The following is an 18307-nucleotide window of genomic DNA, read 5'->3' as shown; positions in this document are numbered from 1 at the left end:
GGGGGGCGAGTGTCACTTATAGACCTTACAAGATAGGTGATATTAAAGATTATTCTTTAAGTCTTTGTTGGCATACTAACATTAGGGTCAGGCGTTTACTAGAAGTCAGGACCTAGAGAACTCTAGTTCTAGAAAGCCATATTTTATTGCAAAAATATCGAGTAGTGGAAAGGAATGGGTCCAAACAGGGGAAATAGGTAGAGAGAAGTCATATGAGCCGAGTTTTTTTTGAAAATGGAGGGCTTTTACTGATACCACCTAATAGATTAATTCAGAGGTGAAACTGATAAGTTTTCATGTGCTTGGCTGATTTTGTTAGTAAGTCTTTTGCTTATTTGTCTATCCCTCTTGTAAAAAAAAGGTTTCCGTTGAGCCTTTTTAAGTTTTACCGCAACAAAGAAATGGTAAAATTACTTTAAATATTGCTAGTATCTTTTATTATTGCCTACAATTTATTGATGAAAACAAGTCCGGGGGGCAATTTGCTATATGAAACTAGAGGAAAAACTAATTTCAAGTACTGTAAGGGTGGACAAAAAGGTAGTCGTATAGGCTGGCTTGAGTCAATGTTTGGTAGAACAATGGAGGTCCACCGAAAAGCTGGTAGTTATTTGCTAAAATACAGTGTAAGATATAACCAATACTAAGTGGTTAAGGATCTACATTACATCCCAGCTGAAACTGTAGCAGTCCTTTTCCATCCTAACATTACCCTCTCTTCAAATGCATTCAAACTGTAGCAGTCCTTTTCCATCCTAACATATACTTGTATTCATTGATTTTATATAAGGGAACTTGTTGTGCTTGATTCAGTGATTGAGATTTAACTAGATATCAAACATATCTAATATTACTGATGTGTTTCATCAAATTATATTTCTTATGTTTGCTTCATGCTCTAGGTACACGAGAAGGCAGCACCTTGTTGATGTGACAGAGATTTTTAATCTGCTTAATTGGGAAAAGAAACAGCGGCTTTTCAAACTAGGCTATATCGTCCTTCTCCTCTTCATATCATTATTTTGGTGAGTAGTTAAATAGTGCTTCATATCCAAATTTCTGTGAATAAGATATGACTTATGGTACAAACGCAGGCATCCTTTTTTGTTCTTTTTATTGTGGTTTAGAAGCCCACAATTTGTTACGGAAGTTCTTATAAGTAAGACTCTTCTTGACCGAGACTATATTCTACAGGTTAATTTACAGTGCCTTGGAGGATGATGAAGAGTCCCTATAGGTTCTATTGTCCAGCCAAAGTACAAGTTCTCGGAGCTGCTGCATTTGCTCATTTATGCTGGCTTGTTCTAGTTCATTATTCTTGAATGTTCAGGGTTTAGAATAGCAGATTCGATCGCAGATTTGAAGCTCTCCCGTCCCCCTCCCTATTCAATTTCCAAGCAAGTGCAGGTTCTCGGGTTCTACATATGTACTGCAGGGTGTGATTTTGAGTGACATAGTACCTTCAAACTAAAATCCCACTGTGCTGCATTGAACATGCTCTTCTGTAAGCTTATGTTCATTTGTTTTTGCTGTCCATTAACGCAACATTGCTAATTCATGGTGCTATTAGTAGGATGGAAAATCTTTTTCTTTATACTGTCTCGTGATGTTGAACAAATGAAAAGCAGAAAACTGAATGAACTGAGATATTAGTTGATGTTCTTTCGATAAAAGCAAAAAACTGTGAAGGTTGAATTTAATGAAATGATGGGTACTTAACAGAACAAGTGTTGTTGTAATAGGTTATCAACGTGTGTTTGAAATTGACATGGAACTGAGTAGTAATGTTCAACGAAAACATTAAAATTATGTAGTTATAGAACTTTTGAAACTTGTAGCATTAAATTTGCAATTAACATGTGTTTTTATAAAACTTCACATGAAAGATAAAATGAAAAATATAAAATTAAATGTTTTCTAATTTACCAATATGACGAATCAAAAAGGAAAATGTCATATAAATTGAAATATATAAAGTATCGACTTAATTTTATACTGTGTGCCATATGCACATTCCTTGCGTTAAAGTTTTAATAATCAAAATGTTGCGAAAATCTTTTAACACGAAGGAAAAGATAAAAGCGACGATAAAACAGTAAAGACCATGAAGATGTAGTAGTGTTTTATCATCAGCTCATGGGACAATGTTCACAAGGTATAAAATATAAACAGAAACTCAAACTTGGCCTCAACTAGCAAGTAAACACTCCAATAACTTTGAATATATACTTCTAGACACCTCAATTCGCCTTCACTATGTCACTTGAACACTCCTGCAAAAATGATCATATAGACACTTCCAGAATTTATGTGAATACATCTTTGTGTCTCCAGGAACCAAAGTGGGGATGAGTTGGAGTTTTAGTTGCTAGTCGAGACTAAGTTGAGGTGTCTATATGTATACTCTCACCTTGCCAGTTGCAGCCAAGTTTGAGTTTCTATTTATGTATTATGCGTACTCATAACTTTCAATTATTTATTAAGAAGAACCATCTTTTGTGACGATTGTCTACCAGGTTGTGACAGAATGATCCTCCTTCATCCATATTGTTCACCATGGAATTTCTTAGCTGGGAAACAAACTATTGGTTTTGTTATTAAGAAGTGAAAACTAAATCCCTAGTTTGTTACTTTTTTGTATTGAAGGTAATGGTACATCTAATTAATCCATAAACGCTACCCACTAGAAATCACAAAAATCGACTGTGACCTTCAGCAGGATCTTGAGGTACATGAGTTCTTTAAATAAAGGTGGACAAGATAAAGATTCTGAAAAGTAATAGGGAAAATCTACAATATGAAGGAGACAAGAAGCTTTTGGAGATGACCAGAAGAGAGTCAAACAAAGAATAATGTGGTTCTTCATACTGTTAATTTTGACGAAGATTTTTTAGTATCAGGTTTGATTATGGTTGCTCCTGTAAGATCAGTATAGGACCAGAATATCATCTCAAAATAAAAAGAAGATGTTCCTACTTCCCAGATCTTTCTTTATTTATAAAAGAACTTCATCTCCAGTCAAACATCGTTATATAAAGTAAGGCAGGAGTAGTTTAGAATGTCTCATCTGCTACTCTTGTATGGGTTGGGAGATTTAAGGGGCACTTATGCTACAAGAAGACTAAATATCGACTTAGATGGTGAGTTATTTCTATTGAGGACTAGGGTCGATTCCCACCTAATACATTTTAACCTTCTCTTGTGATCCACCAAGGTTCTACAAATCCTAAATTCGCCTGTGTGTGGGCACTTCTCCCAAATATATACTATGATGAGAAGGTAATTAATGGCCAAACACTTGCCGTGAAGGCAACAATTCAAGACACAAGTTCTGAAAAGCCAATGATCAAATATTTTTTTGTCCTGAAGAGGACCGCAGCAGTTCACATGCATTGCCACGAGAAGTTGTCTGGCATTTGCTAAAACTAGAAAGGGAACCTCAACAACAAATGAAAATTATCTTTTTCGGGGGCCATTGTACCTCCGCAATTCTAATACGAAACACCAGATGGGAAGGCAAAAAAAATACTTTCTAGAAAAACTAGTTCAGATTACTAAAAAGACCTCACTGGATATGGATCAATAGGAAGGGAATGATATGCAGCTCACATCTGCTCATGCTAATTTTCAGGAAGGATGCCCAGAAGAATCTGCTTCATAGCAACAAAGAGAAATATGTCAAATTATTATAACTGAAAAAACAGTGTCTGGAAGTAAGTTCAATAATTTGTTCACACGAACATTACATCTATTTGTCGCCATGAACAAAGTGCTTCATATTGCATAAATAGCACACTGAGTAAAGGAGAATCAATACCTGCACAGGACTGGCAGCTACCAATTGACCGTCAATCCGACCACCAATGACACGTCCCTCGGGATTAATAGAGACAGACTCATTCCACCAGATAAGTTTCTCATTCCTCCAGTCTCGGAATGCACATATGATCCAGCGGAAGTAAGTAAATCATACCGGCCCTATACGAAGAATGGAAGAGGAAGTTTAAACGCAAATGTCAACCAAGACAATAAACTGACAGAGATATCATGTTTCATCTATAATTCCTATCACAAACCGATTTTAGGGACTTGGATGATACCATAGTCTACAGGTACAAGAAAACGCACGTCCATGCCCAAGGCAGTCAGAGAATGAAAACTATTTGTTTTAAGGTAACAAAAGCACCGTGCCTTCAAATGAAAGAAAGTGCACCAATAAGATCAATGCCATCAATCTGATAAGTCTTTCACATTATTATAAAAAAAATCCAAAATTAACCTATATTTGTATCTATAGATAAAACTGAAAAACAGAAGAATAGAAAGTTTTAATATTTAAGAGACTACTTAGGCTAAATATTTCATCAATAACGTTTACCTGACACCTAATTACCAGAATTGCATATAGTACTACATCATTTGATAGGCCAAGAAAGAATACCATACAATGGAACCTCACGCGTAGAAGCAATCATCAAATGTACATGGCTCTTCAAAATGATATTGGCACAAGATAATCAGAAGATTAACCATAACAAGAGCAAAGTAATAAGATGCAACACCTCAAATGTCACTTTACCACCAGAAGTATCTGTTTGATGAAATGTGACACTAGAGATTACACCAGTTGCTGAGAGAATACACATTGACCGAGACCCTTGTTGAAAGAATGATAAAACCTTCATGCTGACATCCTAAATAGTTAATCGAAATATGAGCAATTTGTTATAGAGATATATTGGCAAATAGTCAATTCACAGTGGTAGGTTAAATTGCATTTCATTGTTCAGGAAAAAACATGCATGCACTATCCAGGTATTACAACTTTTTTGAACACCCTTCAAGTTTATAACCCATTAAATGAAACAATTTGGAGAAAAAAAAATCTGGTATAACTAGCAATGTAAAAGAGATGCATCATATCATGCTATAAAGAGAACTTTCATAGGTATGAGCATTTTTTATAAGACTTCCAAAGATACAATATACCTCTCCAGTATTAACCGTGAATACTATGTAATGTAAAGTGAAAGTAAGTATATCATACCAGCCCTACAGAAACAATGGAAGAGGAACTTTTTACGCAAATGTCAACCAAGACAATAAACTGACAGAGAAATCTTGTTTCATCAATAATGCCTATCACAAACTGATTTGAGGGACTTGGATGATACCATAGTCTACATGTACAAGAAAACGCACGTCCATGCCCAAGGCAGTCAAAGAATGAAAACAAAGTTTTAAGGTAACAAAAGCACTGTGCCTTCAAATGAAAGAAAGTGCACCAATAAGATTAATGCCTTCAATCTGATTAGTTTTCACATTATTATAAAAATATCTATTAGTTTCCAAAATTAACCTTTATTTATATCAAAAGATAAAACTGAAAAATGGAAGAATAAAAAAGTTTAAATATTTGAGCGACTACTTGGGCTAAATAACATTTAGAAAAATCAAGAAGCTAGAATGAGTAAGTGTGCACCATATTATGCAGAACACCCAACATATTACTTCTTCGTGTGAAAGTATTGCCTATAAAGTTAGCTTCCAAGACAAATAAATATCACGAGAACTTGTGAATTAATTAGATAAATCTAGTTAAAACAAAATCACGTCTACAGGACTATCACACTTTTACGAATTAAATGTGACATAAATTAGTGATAATTATAGCATAGTCACTAATGACCACCATGGTCAGGATTGATTTTAGTAAACTATTTAAAATGAAATCTACTTCCTAGAAAATATTTATTGAATTTAAATGTTTTCAAAATATTAAGAATTTTGTACTCCTACACCAATGAGTACTTAATTTCACAATCTCAACTCCTAAATTACTAAATAGGTTTGAATGATATACAAAAGACAACTTTCAGGGTCAGACTTATATGTAAAATAACGCACTAGGTAATATGCACCTCTTCGGTCAAACATTATATTAGTTAGGGTTTAGATACAAACTTCTACATCACGAGGATACTCGGACAGATCAATAATGGAGAACAACAGTATAGTATACCTATATGAAATGTTGTACTCAAAGAAAAAAATGTTTTGGTTCTCCAAACAAGAGTAGTGACGGTACACTTGGGACAAAGGTATGAAGAAAGAAAAAGAGATCTGTTTATTCAAGTAAGGAACTTCCAAAAACTTTACTTACTTAGAAGTCACAGTAAGAAGTAAAAGTAGTTGTATATTATGGAGGTTCAAACTAAATCCTTCTGTTCATCGTTATGCCGTAGATGAATGTACTTGTTTCATCTGTTCTATTACTAGAAACAGGGGGATCACTATACCAGATCTAAAAAATCGAATTCCACAGTTACACTCATGTCCGATTAACACCTACAAGTTTAAGATTCCCCGATTCTCAGACCAACCCATTAAAAACCCACCCTTTGACATACAATAGTTAAGTGTTTACACCTAACTAACCAATTAACACAAGAATCAACAAATCAGAGTGAAAATGCATGTTACATAACCATGGTTTAAATTTTAAAAAAATTATATGCAAGATCTTGTATTCATTGGTTTGACATAAACAAAAGATACAATGCAGATTAAAAGAAAAAAGAAAATAAGTAGTACTAATCTAAAAGTTACGTTTTCAATCTTTACCTGACTTCTCATTTCTCAACATCAACTTTGGGCTGATACAACTGTAATAGCTGACCCAACTGGCCGGACTTTCGCCTAAAAATCAATCACCTGAGAAAAGGTGCGACGGATGAAATTGGCTTTACAGAAATAGGCGTGGCTCTGGGTCTACCTCGCTTTTTCTTGGGAGTGGTCACTGCCGGTGCTGCACCCGACTGGGTTGCTACTCCTGGTTGAGCAGATCCAGTCATGTAATAGTCTGATGAAGCATCTGAAGCCGCCATTGTTAACTCTACAGTAATCATGCGCAACTAATGGCAACCATCAAATTTTACAAAATTCCGCTGAAGGGAAAAAATCAACCTTTTTTTCAGCGGAATATACTCTTCATTTACCTATTTTATTAGAAATATATATCTAATTAATTTTTTCCTATTTATGTCCTTTGACGGATAATTAACATTGAATCTAATATAACATTGAGTGACATTTTATTATTGGTGTAATTCAAATTTCAATCACTAAATTAAATTATTAAAGTTAACCTTCTAAGGTTGGTACTTTGCAAAAATTGAATTTCTAATTTCATATTTTAATTTCATTTCGAGGACCAGGTATGTTTTAGGGTTCTTTTAAATTGAATCTGGACTACGGAACCAAAGACTACTTCGTCCTATATAGTTGAAACTAAGGCTCCCACCAGATCGAATTGTACCGGTATCATTTCAGTCCGTTCCGACCCAATAGTCTTCGGGACGAAATTGAACACCATGAATCGATATTCAAAACGGCACAACATCACGATTTGATACCAGTGTATCGATACCGATTTATTTTGGTTCCGTTTCGGTTTGATTCCAATTAATTATTTTTTATAAATTAATTTATCTTTTATAATTTATATATAGGCATATTTTCAAAACAAATGAAATTAGGCTCAAAAAATTCAGGTCTTGAAAACTTTAAGCTCAAAAATTTATGAAAACAAAAAACTTTAATAAACTTAACTTACAAACTCAATTACTTCATGGTAAAAATTTAAAAAGATATCTTTAAAATAAACTTAAGTAAATTTACATTATAAATTCAAAACTATTAAACTTAAAAAAATATTCATATTTTCGTAATTCAAAATAACTAAAAAAATATTATTATTTTTTTAAATAGCTACATATATCCAACCGTTTATCCATATCTCGTTCCATGCGGGTCCATTCCAATTCTATCCCGGTATATAGTGGGACAAGACGGAACTGAGTATCCATCTCGGTACTGGTCAACAAGTCGGACCCGTCCTATTTCGATTCAATACCGATTCATTCCGATCCGGTATGGGGCCCAGTCTTAGTTGAAACTTCACATGTTCTGGAGTTTTAGTAAGTAGTAAGAATTTTAAGTTCAAACAAGTCTTGCTATAAAATTTAAACTAATTCAATTAAAATTTTAGCATATTGCCATGGAATTCTGTTAAAAATCATGGAGTTTAGACAAAACATGAATTCGAAAAAGTGCAAGTGCACTCTATCAAAACATTTTGAACAGGACATGTTCAGATAATTTTTTAACTTTAATAAATTGTGTTGGAGTTTTACATGTAAAAGTAAAAATTTCAGCCTGTTGTGTTAGAATTATTATGTTTTAGCTATAGTATGGTTATCCAAGTTTCATTTTCTTTTTAAAAAAGTGACTAAATTTTGTATAGTTTTGAAATGCTGTCTAAAGTTCAGTTTAGATTCTATGCTTTACTTGGCATTTTATATTATTCCATTCAGTCACTAAAGGTGTCGTTCATATTTCTCAGATAATATACATGGACTGCTAGCTTAGAATTAAGCTACTCCCATTAGAACATACAATCAAGTCATATGATCATAATATTCGAGGTGAGCATATGCTGACACTATAGTCATGAGCTTAAGACACATGTTCGAGTTCTTTGAAAATATGAGTTCAAACCTAAATATTCGTACTACTTATTTCAAAAGCCTTTTCACATATTTATCTACCGCGTATGTTGAACATAATGGTTCGAATGAACTTACTCCTAACATTCTAGCTCCACCTCTGAATTCACGAGCCATTTTCTTTAACCACCCATGAAGTTTTCCGATCATCATCATCATCTCTACCACCTTCTTCTTGGTTGCAGGCAAGCATATGTGCTTTGTTAGCTTCTCCAACCCAATCAATCCTAGCAATCAACACCAACAACAGGGCCAAACAAGCAACAACTCCAACCATGAACCCTATCAACAATCCTGCAAGGCCAAGTTGAACCTTGAAAGCCAAAATCACCCCCAATGGCAAGGCCAGAAGGTAAAATCCACTGATATAAGCATATGTCCCAAGCCAAGGACGCGCTGTCCCGCGAACAATTCCTCCACAAACTGCTAAAGGGAAGTTAACAACTTCAATTAAGGCCATTAGCAACATGATCCTTTTCACACCTCTAATTACCCCTTTATCATGGCTAAACAGAGGACCCCAAATTCCTCTTGCTGCTGCCATAACTGAGCCACCGAAAAGGCCTGAAACGATACTCAAGCCTAACGACATGTATGCTGCTCTGTAAGCAAGGCCAGAACTATCTGCACCTAGCTCATTAGAAACACGAATGGATGCACATGTCGCGAGTGAGAGCATAACAGAGTAAATCAAATAATCAAAGTTCAACACAATTGCTATAACCCCAACTGCTTGTTTAGCATTCGGGAGTCTCCCTGTTAGCAAAACCAAAATCTCGTAGCACCACCATTCGAGGCAAGTTGTAAGGCAACATGGTCCACATAGTTTGATTAATCTGATCCAATCAAGAATCCCCTGTTCCCACCAGCCTCCTTCGTTCCACTTTCCGCGCTTTGTATTCTCCGATATCACAACAAAAATAACCAAAAGAATCATGATCAATAAATCTGTTATCCAATACGCCATTGAAACTCCTTCTAGCCCTTTATTCATCGAAAGTAGCACGTTTATTGGTATATGCAGAGCAACCCCCAAAGCAGAGGTTAACATAATTGGGATTGTAACATTTTGTGTGCTCAAATAAGCTTTCAATGGACACAAAAAAGATGTGATCACCAAATCAGGAAGAAGATAAACAAGATACTCTTTAGCTACCATTGAAATCTCTTCTTGCTGGCCAAACTTAATGAGGATCTTGTCAACATTAAGCCACAAGCAAGAAATAGGAATTGAGACAACTAATAACAAAGAAACAAACATGACAAGAGTCTTGTGAAGTAACTTAAAATTCTTGGCTCCAAAGGCTTGTCCACAAATAGGCTCCATAGCACCACTCAGTCCATTCAAGACTGAGAATCCAGTCACGTTCGCGAATGTAAAACCAAGTGTGGCTCCAGCTAAAGAAAGCTCACCAAGCCTACCGAGGAACGCAGTTGTGATGGCTATTTTTGCAAACCATGTGAAGTTCATAGCCATCAGAGGGAGTACAATGCCCCCTTGCAATTTCATTTCTAAAAGGGCATTTTGTATGAGATTTTGTGGCCATTTTTTGGTCACTGATTCAGGCATAGTAGTGGTGGTATTTGCAATATTAGTGATGTTACACAAGAATGGTTAGTTTTTAAATAGCATAAGTTTTTGTGGAGGAGTTGGTGATATTAAAAAAATGGATTTTCTTGTAACTGCCAATTGAAGAAAGAAAACCAATAAATAGAGAGAAATTTTTGGTGGGGAATTTATAGTGCATGATGAGAATGCAAAGGCAAATAAAAAATGGAGTATTACTAAAAAGAAGAAAATAAAACATGGCTCACAAATCTTTATGAAAGATCAACTGTTTTTTCTCGTGTTGTGTTTGCTGAGTTGGAAAATGATTTCGAAAAAAAATTAATATATACTAAAGATTAATAATAATAATAGTAACTCGGAAAGTGTTTTGATTAATATTTTTATTTTGATTAATTCGAGACAACATCTTGAGCATGAATAATATAATATAAGGGCCTACATTAAAACTTGAAATGAATCTGACTTTAACATCATATTTAAAAAATGTTCTATCCTAAAACTGTTGTGGGACTTGATCATGCTTTTTTGAACCTCTAATCGTCTCGATAATGAAAGTATTTTATGTTTCAATGGACAATCCACATATGGCTCAAAGCCTAATTTAACAATCACATGATAGACCAATGGTAGAAATGGAGAATAATGTGGGACAAGATTTCAATTTGAAATTATAGGTAATCGGTGCAGATAAATTCTCACATGTTTTCTTAAAGAATCAATGGTAGCTTTTGTAACCAAAAAATTCTATTATCACATGAAACATGTACATATTAAATACATAGCTGAAGGAAGTAGGCTTAAACAGAGAAAAAGAGTGAACAGAATAAGATAAGTTAAAAGAGGTTTGGCACCATCCAACTTTCTTAATTATGAAAAGAAGGTATCAAATTGGGTTACTTTCTCGTTTTAAAATATGTGAATTGTTGAAGTATGACACACTTTTTAAAAAAAGAATGTTAAAACTAGTCGTTACTTTTTATTTTACCCTTTTTAATTATTGTTAAAGTAATCTATGGAGAGACCAAACATACATCATGATAATTACTACTAACCAAGTAGTGCAAAGCAATTAAAGTTTTTTGAACTCATCATATTAAATATCTAAATGAAGAGTAAAAGTGGAGAAAATTTAAAAATGGAAAAAGGGTCTGATATACCACTCAACTTTGTCATTAAGTGCTGATATACCCCTTATTATGAAAGCGACTCATATATACCCCTACTTGTAAACAAATGGCTCACATATACCCTTTTCCTCTAACGGAAATGAAAAAATAAATAATTTTAATCTAAATTTTTTTTATTTTTTTCTAAAAAATATAATCCCATATAAGTAAATTTAATCCCCGTCAAACATATTTTTTTTGACTTTTTTTGTTTCAATGACTAATTTATAATTATTATTTTGATAATCAAATTTATTTATGTTTCACTAATATTCTTGTAAAACTTAAATTTTTTCTTCGAATACGAAATTAAATTACAATACACAAAAAAATAGTTTAAATTTTTTTTATTTAAACTAAGGAATGAAAGAAAAAACAAAATAAGAATAAGAAACTCAAATAATTATAATAAAAGAAGTCAAAAAATAATTTGTGTATGAAAAAAATTAAAATATACCTTGAACTTTGATAGAAGAATCATATATACCCCTAAATAATTTTTTTTTAAAAAAATTAGAAGTAATAAATATAAATTTAAAACTAATATTTTAACTTCCATTAAATGAAGAGTATATGTGAGCCATTTTGTAACGACAGGGGTATATGTGAGCCGTTTGTATAACGGTAAGGGCATATATAACGAGGGATATATCAGCTCCAAATGACAAAGTTGAGGAGTATATCAAACCCTTTTCCCTTTAAAAATTATTCTTGAAGATTGAGCAATTAAGTTAAGGAATACTTTCTCCGTTCATTTTTATTTGTCATGTTACACTTTTCAAAAGTCAATTTAACTAATTTTCAAACTTAAATTAAAATTACATATTCGATATTTTAAACAAATTTGATTGTACTCCGTGGTGAAGAACAACTAGTTATTACTATTATTGACTAATTGATTGATCTTTATAAATTTTTATGTATTTAAAAATTTTGTAATTACAAAGATTTATTACAAAAGGAACATTAATATAAGTGATTTATCAATCAACATCTTAGGATATTTCAGTATCTTGTTTATAAATTATGAATTATGAATTACTCATTTAATAAGATTGTATAAAAAAAATTAAGAAATTTTGATAAATTTTAAAAAATTTATATTTATGAGTAAAACACAACTTAAAAAAAATACAAACAATATATTTAAATCAGTTTAAAATCAAATTATAATTTTATATCTCCTGTCCAAAACCTATTAGCTAGTATCTATATTCTTAAGCAAATGACCACTTCCCAAACTCCAATGATACAAACAAATTAAAAATATGCACTCTATAGTCTATATAGATACTATATTATATTTATATTAGTAAATATATATTTTAAAGAGAGAGTAATTAAAAATTCACAATCATTCAACATTCTTCATTCTTTATGAGCGGATAGATTAAACTAACAAAAACACATTTCTATCACGAAGAATCAGAGAAGTTGCAATTATAACGGTATGAAATCATGATCAATTATTCTCTAATCTAATCTTAATTATTTGTAGAAAAGTAGCACTAGTTTGGTTGTGAGTGTAATTGTAAACTAATAATATTATTTCAGATGGTATAGTGCGTTGGTTAATGCTTATAATCTTATGCGCACTAATCTTGATTATATAACTAACTCTAAAAGATGTATCCCTCTAAATCATTGTTTTATGCTTTATTATATAAATATATATTATATGTGGAATAATGGAAGATCTATTGATAATTAAGAATAACTTAAAGGACCTCCCAACTGCAAATTGAGTGGAAATTACTGATAACAAATAAATGTAACTAAAGAAAAGATTTTATTCGAATGGATCAAAATTGGAATCAAGTGGAATTTTTAAGAAAAAAACGCTAAAATTCAACCGACCTTGTCCGGCGTGGCGTAACAAGAATTTTGATCGACAGATGTTAAAATATATAAAATCAAAATTGCATAGAAATCAAGAGTCCGGAGCCTAAAGGGTAAAAAATGTTAACAAAAATTTCAAAACGATATATGAAATTTCTTTTTAACCAAAAGGGCAAAATCGCTCGCGAAGTAGCGATTTTGTTCCACTGAAAAAGCAAAATCGCTGCTATAGCAGCGATTTGTTAAATTTCCTTTTTAAAAAAAAAAAAAAAATTATAACAAAATCGCTCCCTCGGGAGCGATTTTCAAAATAAAAATCTTTTTTTTAATATTTCTTTTATACGTCGCTGCTTAGGCAGCGACTTGTGTATAATTTTTTTTAATTAATATTTTTTGCTTTTTTTTTTATAAAAAAAGTTTAAATCAATTTTTTATTTTTTTTTAAATCAAATAGCTGCCAAGGCAATGATTTTTAATTAATTTTTTTTATTTTTTTTTAAAAAATAAATCGCTGCCAAGGCAGCGATTTTAAATCAAATTTTTTTTAGTGATTTAATTTTTAAAAATTAAAAAAGAAATAATTAAAAATCGCAGCAATTTAATTTTAAAAAAATATTTTTTTCATTTAAACTTTTTTAAATAAAAGAAGCAAAAAAAATAAAAAAAAATTTAAGGTAATGTCGCTGCTTATGCATAAGCAGCGACTTGCTTAAAAAGGTTATAAAAAAAAATTTGAAAATTGAAAATCGCTCCCTCGGGAGCGATTTTGTTTTAATTTTATTTTTTTAAAAAAAAAATCAAATTTAACAAAATCGCTGCTATAGCAGCGATTTTGCTTTTTCCAATGGACAAAATCGCTACTTCGCGAGCGATTTTGCCCTTTTGGTTAAAAAGAAATTTCATATACCGTTTTAGAATTTTTGTTAACATTTTTTACCCTTTAGGCTTCGGACTCTAGAAATCAAGGAGGATTAACATGATGTATATATAACATGATATATATATATATATATACACACACATTAAAAAATATTTATATATGACTACGGTGTAATTTTGTAACGATGGATATTAATCGCCACTCCTATCTGTCGAATTGTCAATCGAAAAAAAAAGTAACACACTTTCATTAGTTATTTCATGCAAAATATAAAGGAATTCAGAAAAAGATTTTTTTAAAAACGATGTTCATCCATTAATTTTTTTTAATTATTTTTATATGAAAAGTAACAAAACGAAATCAATTTTTTAAAATGCAAAACTGCAATTAGGGAGCATAAATAAAAATAAAAAATTTCACAATATTAAATATTTTTTGCTTAAATATTACATAAAAAAAATGGGATTAAAGGATTACAAATGAAACAAGATTAATATAGAACAAAAAAAAAGAAAACAAGTTAGAGAGTTGTCTATGTATTTGACCCGGAATTAAAGCATCGTCACCAAACAACTTTCACATATAGCAAATATAAAAATTATATTTTTATGTTATCGCTATAATTTGCATAATTATGTCTCATAACAAATTTTATGTTTGCTATGGAACTTTTGATTTGTATAATTCACTAGATACATCTAATTTTATACAAATTGTTCCGTTTTGTATAAATTCATTTATACATTGTACTTTGTATAATAAGATCTGTATTTGTATAATTATAAGTGTATAGGATGAAAATATATGTATTTGTATATACATTTTTCTCTCATTTTATAAAACATAAATGCATTTTATACAGTTTATACCGAAATATATAAAATGACTAATTATATACCGAATCAAATGACAAAAAAATAAATGTTTATTGCGAATTACAAATAAAATAAACCATGACTATAATATTTAATTTGAATAAATAATTTGCTATTTCATACCATTTTCCCTTAATTATTTATCATCTAAACTAATCAATAATATTTTCTTTTATGTTATTCCATTTCATTTTTAAAATTAATTCAAAATATAGGCCCTTATGTTCCAACATTTCTAAGAATTATGAGCATAGTCATTGTCGGGCTGCGTTTTATAAGTACATAATTCCTATGTCCTTCTTTGTGCATTTTTCCTATTTATTGTATTGACAATTATTATTTGTATATTAAAAGTATATAAAAGAGATTTTGAATGTTTCAATATCGAGTTAATAATTTTAGTTCTTTCGAAAAGAAAAAACAACCTAGGTCAAAGACAAAATTGAATTATTGATTTGGATTATGTATCTGTGGTTTGATTAAGTTTTAAAATTTATCGTTTATCAATTCGTAGACATACTAAATTGAGTAAGCTATTGATGCCACTCGTAGAAAAATAATTTGTAATGATAGTTTCCCACATCCTCTAAAATATCATAGACAAGTACTTGTGCAACATCCGTTTCAAAGTCATATTTTCAGGCAATTTCATAGCTCAAAAACTTGTAAATATTTTCGTAAACAGTTATATATGGTGTATCGTCAAGCCAAATACTTCATTGACAATGTTATGATGGACGTGATTTTATATGGGTAGAATGTAACAATTCAAGGGGTACATCAAGAATAATATTATTAGCGTTTGTCTCAGAAGAGAAACTTTCAATTATGATAGTGATTTGTATAATATTATAACTTTGTATCATCTTGTATATTGGGGATATAATATTGTATATCAAGTTTTTAAATATTTTTGTAAAAGGTAAAATGAAAATTTTCTATATTATTATATACCAAATATATATTGTTGTATATCAGATTCTGTTTTTGAACTAAACTTATGTTATGTAAAGTTTAGGCTATATTTTACAATGTAAATTTGGTAATAGTACTTATTAAATTTTTTTTTCCAAAATTGATTTGATATATCTCTTTCTGATTTACTTTTTGAGTAAAATAACAAAAGGGTAAGACTTTCCTTTTCAATAAGTAACAAAAAAGTTAAATGACTTTCGGGTGAAATAACAAAAACTCAAGCTTTTCTAATAAAGATTTTCTCTGTTTATTAAAATATTTTTTCTAATAAGAAAAAAATTGACTCTCTCAATTATTTCCAATATTAGTTAATATAGTAATGAAATTAGAATTCAAAATAAAAAGAAATAAATACAGAAAAAGTCAAAGTGAATTCAATATTTATTATATATACATAAAAACTAATTTTAACAATATATAAACATCAAGATTTAGTTGAACCAAAATCAAAGTAAATTCAATGTCTACTGACTACCTACCGTATATACATAAAAATAGTTTTTTAATAATATATTCGTTCAAATTCAAATGAACTTCTCGATCCTATCTGTCACCGACCTTCGAGTCACGTGTGTAGTAGTAGCTGAAACTCCCATGCTCCACAGGGAAGAGTTAAGGTCCCCATTTCACCTTGATGATTTGTCTGAATATGACTATCTTTTCTCTTTACTCTCTAGGCACAGCTGTAAGGTTGTTGCTTCCATTTATTTGTTATCCATTTTTATGTACTCAAATCTTAAATACTCTAATATCATTTACTCCACTAGCCTCTCCACCACATCTTTTTTTTTTCTTTTACAAAATAATTGGTAAGTTTTGTGCTTGTGATATTTTCTCTTAAATATCTTAATGACAACTACATTTCATTAGAAAAAAATCCACACTTGTGAATATGGAGGTGCATTCAAGATTATTGTAATCTATTCCTTTCTTGCTTATAACAAATAAATAAAAAAAAATCAAGAATGTAAAGGGAATGGAAATTTTTTTTCTTTCAAAATTGTACTTCATCAAGAGAAATTTCCAACACCCATTTTAGATCTGATGTTTCTAGTTGCATTTTTTCAGATTATTCTTTTGCTAACAGCAATAAATGCAGAATTTTCATCAAGGCTGCTTGATTCAGTTCTTCAAGATTATGCTTTTAGGGCATTTGTTAGGCCAAGAACTGGGATTCCTTATGATGGGAATGTGCCTTTTAATTACACTGGAATCAAAGTTTCTGCACTGAGGTTAAGAAGTGGGAGTATGAGGAGAAGGGGTGTTAGTAAATACAAAGAATTTCATATCCCAATTGGTGTTTTGGAGCAACCTTATGTAGAGAGGCTTGTTTTGGTGTATCATAATTTAGCCAATTGGTCTGATTTGTATTACCCTTTACCAGGTCATATTCATTTAACACCAGTTTTGGGTATTTTAACTTATGATGCTTCGAATTTGTCATCCATTAATTTGCCGGAGTTGGATATCAGACCTTCAAAGAATCCCATTTTGATTAATTTTTCTAGTATAGTGAAGCCTGTGCCAATGGGGTTGTTGCCCAAGTGTGTCTACTTTAACTTGGATGGTGCAGTTGAGTTTGACAATATATTGAATGGGAATGTATGTAAGACGACGAAACAAGGACATTTCTCTATAGTGGTTGAGTTTACTACTGCTGCTGAGCCAGAACCAGAACCAGAACCTGAACCCGAACCCGCCAGTGGAGGTGATAGAAGTGGTGGTAGGAAAAATTGGGTGATATTTGGATCAGTTGTTGGTGGATTTGTGGCATTGATTTTCTTGGTTTTATTGATTGCTTGTTTGAACAAGTATGATAAGAAGAAAAAGATTGATAGAATGGAAGAAGCAGCTGATAGAGGTGTACCACTGCTTATGACAAAAATTGGGAATACAAAGGCACCAATAGCTTCAGAGACTCGTACAAGACCCTCGTTAGAGAATGAATATCTCCCATAGATTTGATTCTTTCTTTTTTTATTCTGATAATCCAATGATTTTTTGCAATATTTTAATTCAATTCATTCCCTTCCATTCTGTTGTACAATTCTACTTTACGTTGTGTTATCAGTAAAGACGTTTGGTATCACAAAAGTGTAAATTGATCAAGTTTTACTACAAGTGTAAGTTATCAAACTTGGTGTTGAAGTTCCAATTTTCAACATTTTCCTTTAAGTATAAGGAAGTGAGCTTCCTTGAACCAAAAATAAAGAACCAAACAAAATAAATACAGTTACTAATTAACTAAGGCTTCCAAACAGCCTAGCACAATTAATATAGATGCTGACTTTTTGTCCAGCTGTGGCTTAAGTAGTTATCCCCCACCTTATTCTTTCTTGAGATCTGCAGCTACATTGTAGCTAACATCCATTTTCTTTGGCACCCCCCTTATCCATTACGTCAACCCTTCTTCAACGATCCTTAGGGATTGTGGA

At 31.5% G+C, this 18307-nt stretch overlaps 3 protein-coding genes and 1 long non-coding RNA gene across 8 annotated transcripts in view; 2 read left to right on the top strand and 2 right to left on the bottom strand.

The window, feature by feature from the left end:
* The window catches only part of LOC107021425 (protein cornichon homolog 4), a 6308-nt gene extending 4652 nt beyond the window's left edge, over positions 1–1656 (top strand). Inside the window, exons 3-4 of the mRNA XM_015222082.2 lie at positions 903–1025; positions 1195–1656. Coding sequence (XP_015077568.1) covers positions 903–1025; positions 1195–1237 — 166 coding nt within the window. The 3' untranslated portion in view covers positions 1238–1656. The remainder of the gene's footprint in view (positions 1–902; positions 1026–1194) is intronic.
* A 1673-nt stretch (positions 1657–3329) lies between these two features.
* LOC107021601 lies at positions 3330–7172 on the bottom strand. 5 transcript variants are annotated; one of them, XR_003578759.1, is made up of 5 exons: positions 6625–7159; positions 4379–4694; positions 4077–4191; positions 3818–3978; positions 3330–3650 (listed from the first exon to the last, which is right to left on the bottom strand). It is a non-coding gene; the product is annotated as an uncharacterized LOC107021601 (long non-coding RNA). The 5 variants fall into 5 exon arrangements; XR_001457046.2 differs by having other exon boundaries at positions 4101–4191; positions 6625–7144; XR_001457047.2 differs by having other exon boundaries at positions 4101–4191; positions 4563–4694; positions 6625–7044.
* A 1198-nt stretch (positions 7173–8370) lies between these two features.
* LOC107021913 (protein DETOXIFICATION 56-like) lies at positions 8371–10270 on the bottom strand. The gene has a single exon (XM_027917651.1). It carries the CDS (start codon positions 10135–10137, stop codon positions 8674–8676), a length of 1464 nt encoding a protein of 487 aa, XP_027773452.1. The 5' UTR covers positions 10138–10270; the 3' UTR covers positions 8371–8673.
* Positions 10271–16650: 6380 nt separating this feature from the next.
* On the top strand, positions 16651–17966 carry LOC107023587. The gene has a single exon (XM_015224323.2). It carries the CDS (start codon positions 16917–16919, stop codon positions 17829–17831), a length of 915 nt encoding a protein of 304 aa, XP_015079809.1. The 5' UTR covers positions 16651–16916; the 3' UTR covers positions 17832–17966.
* The last annotated feature ends 341 nt before the right edge of the window (positions 17967–18307 follow it).

Source organism: Solanum pennellii, chromosome 6, assembly GCF_001406875.1.
Source record: "Solanum pennellii chromosome 6, SPENNV200".
Taxonomy (NCBI): domain Eukaryota; kingdom Viridiplantae; phylum Streptophyta; class Magnoliopsida; order Solanales; family Solanaceae; genus Solanum; species Solanum pennellii.
This window is presented reverse-complemented; position numbering and strand designations above follow the sequence as displayed.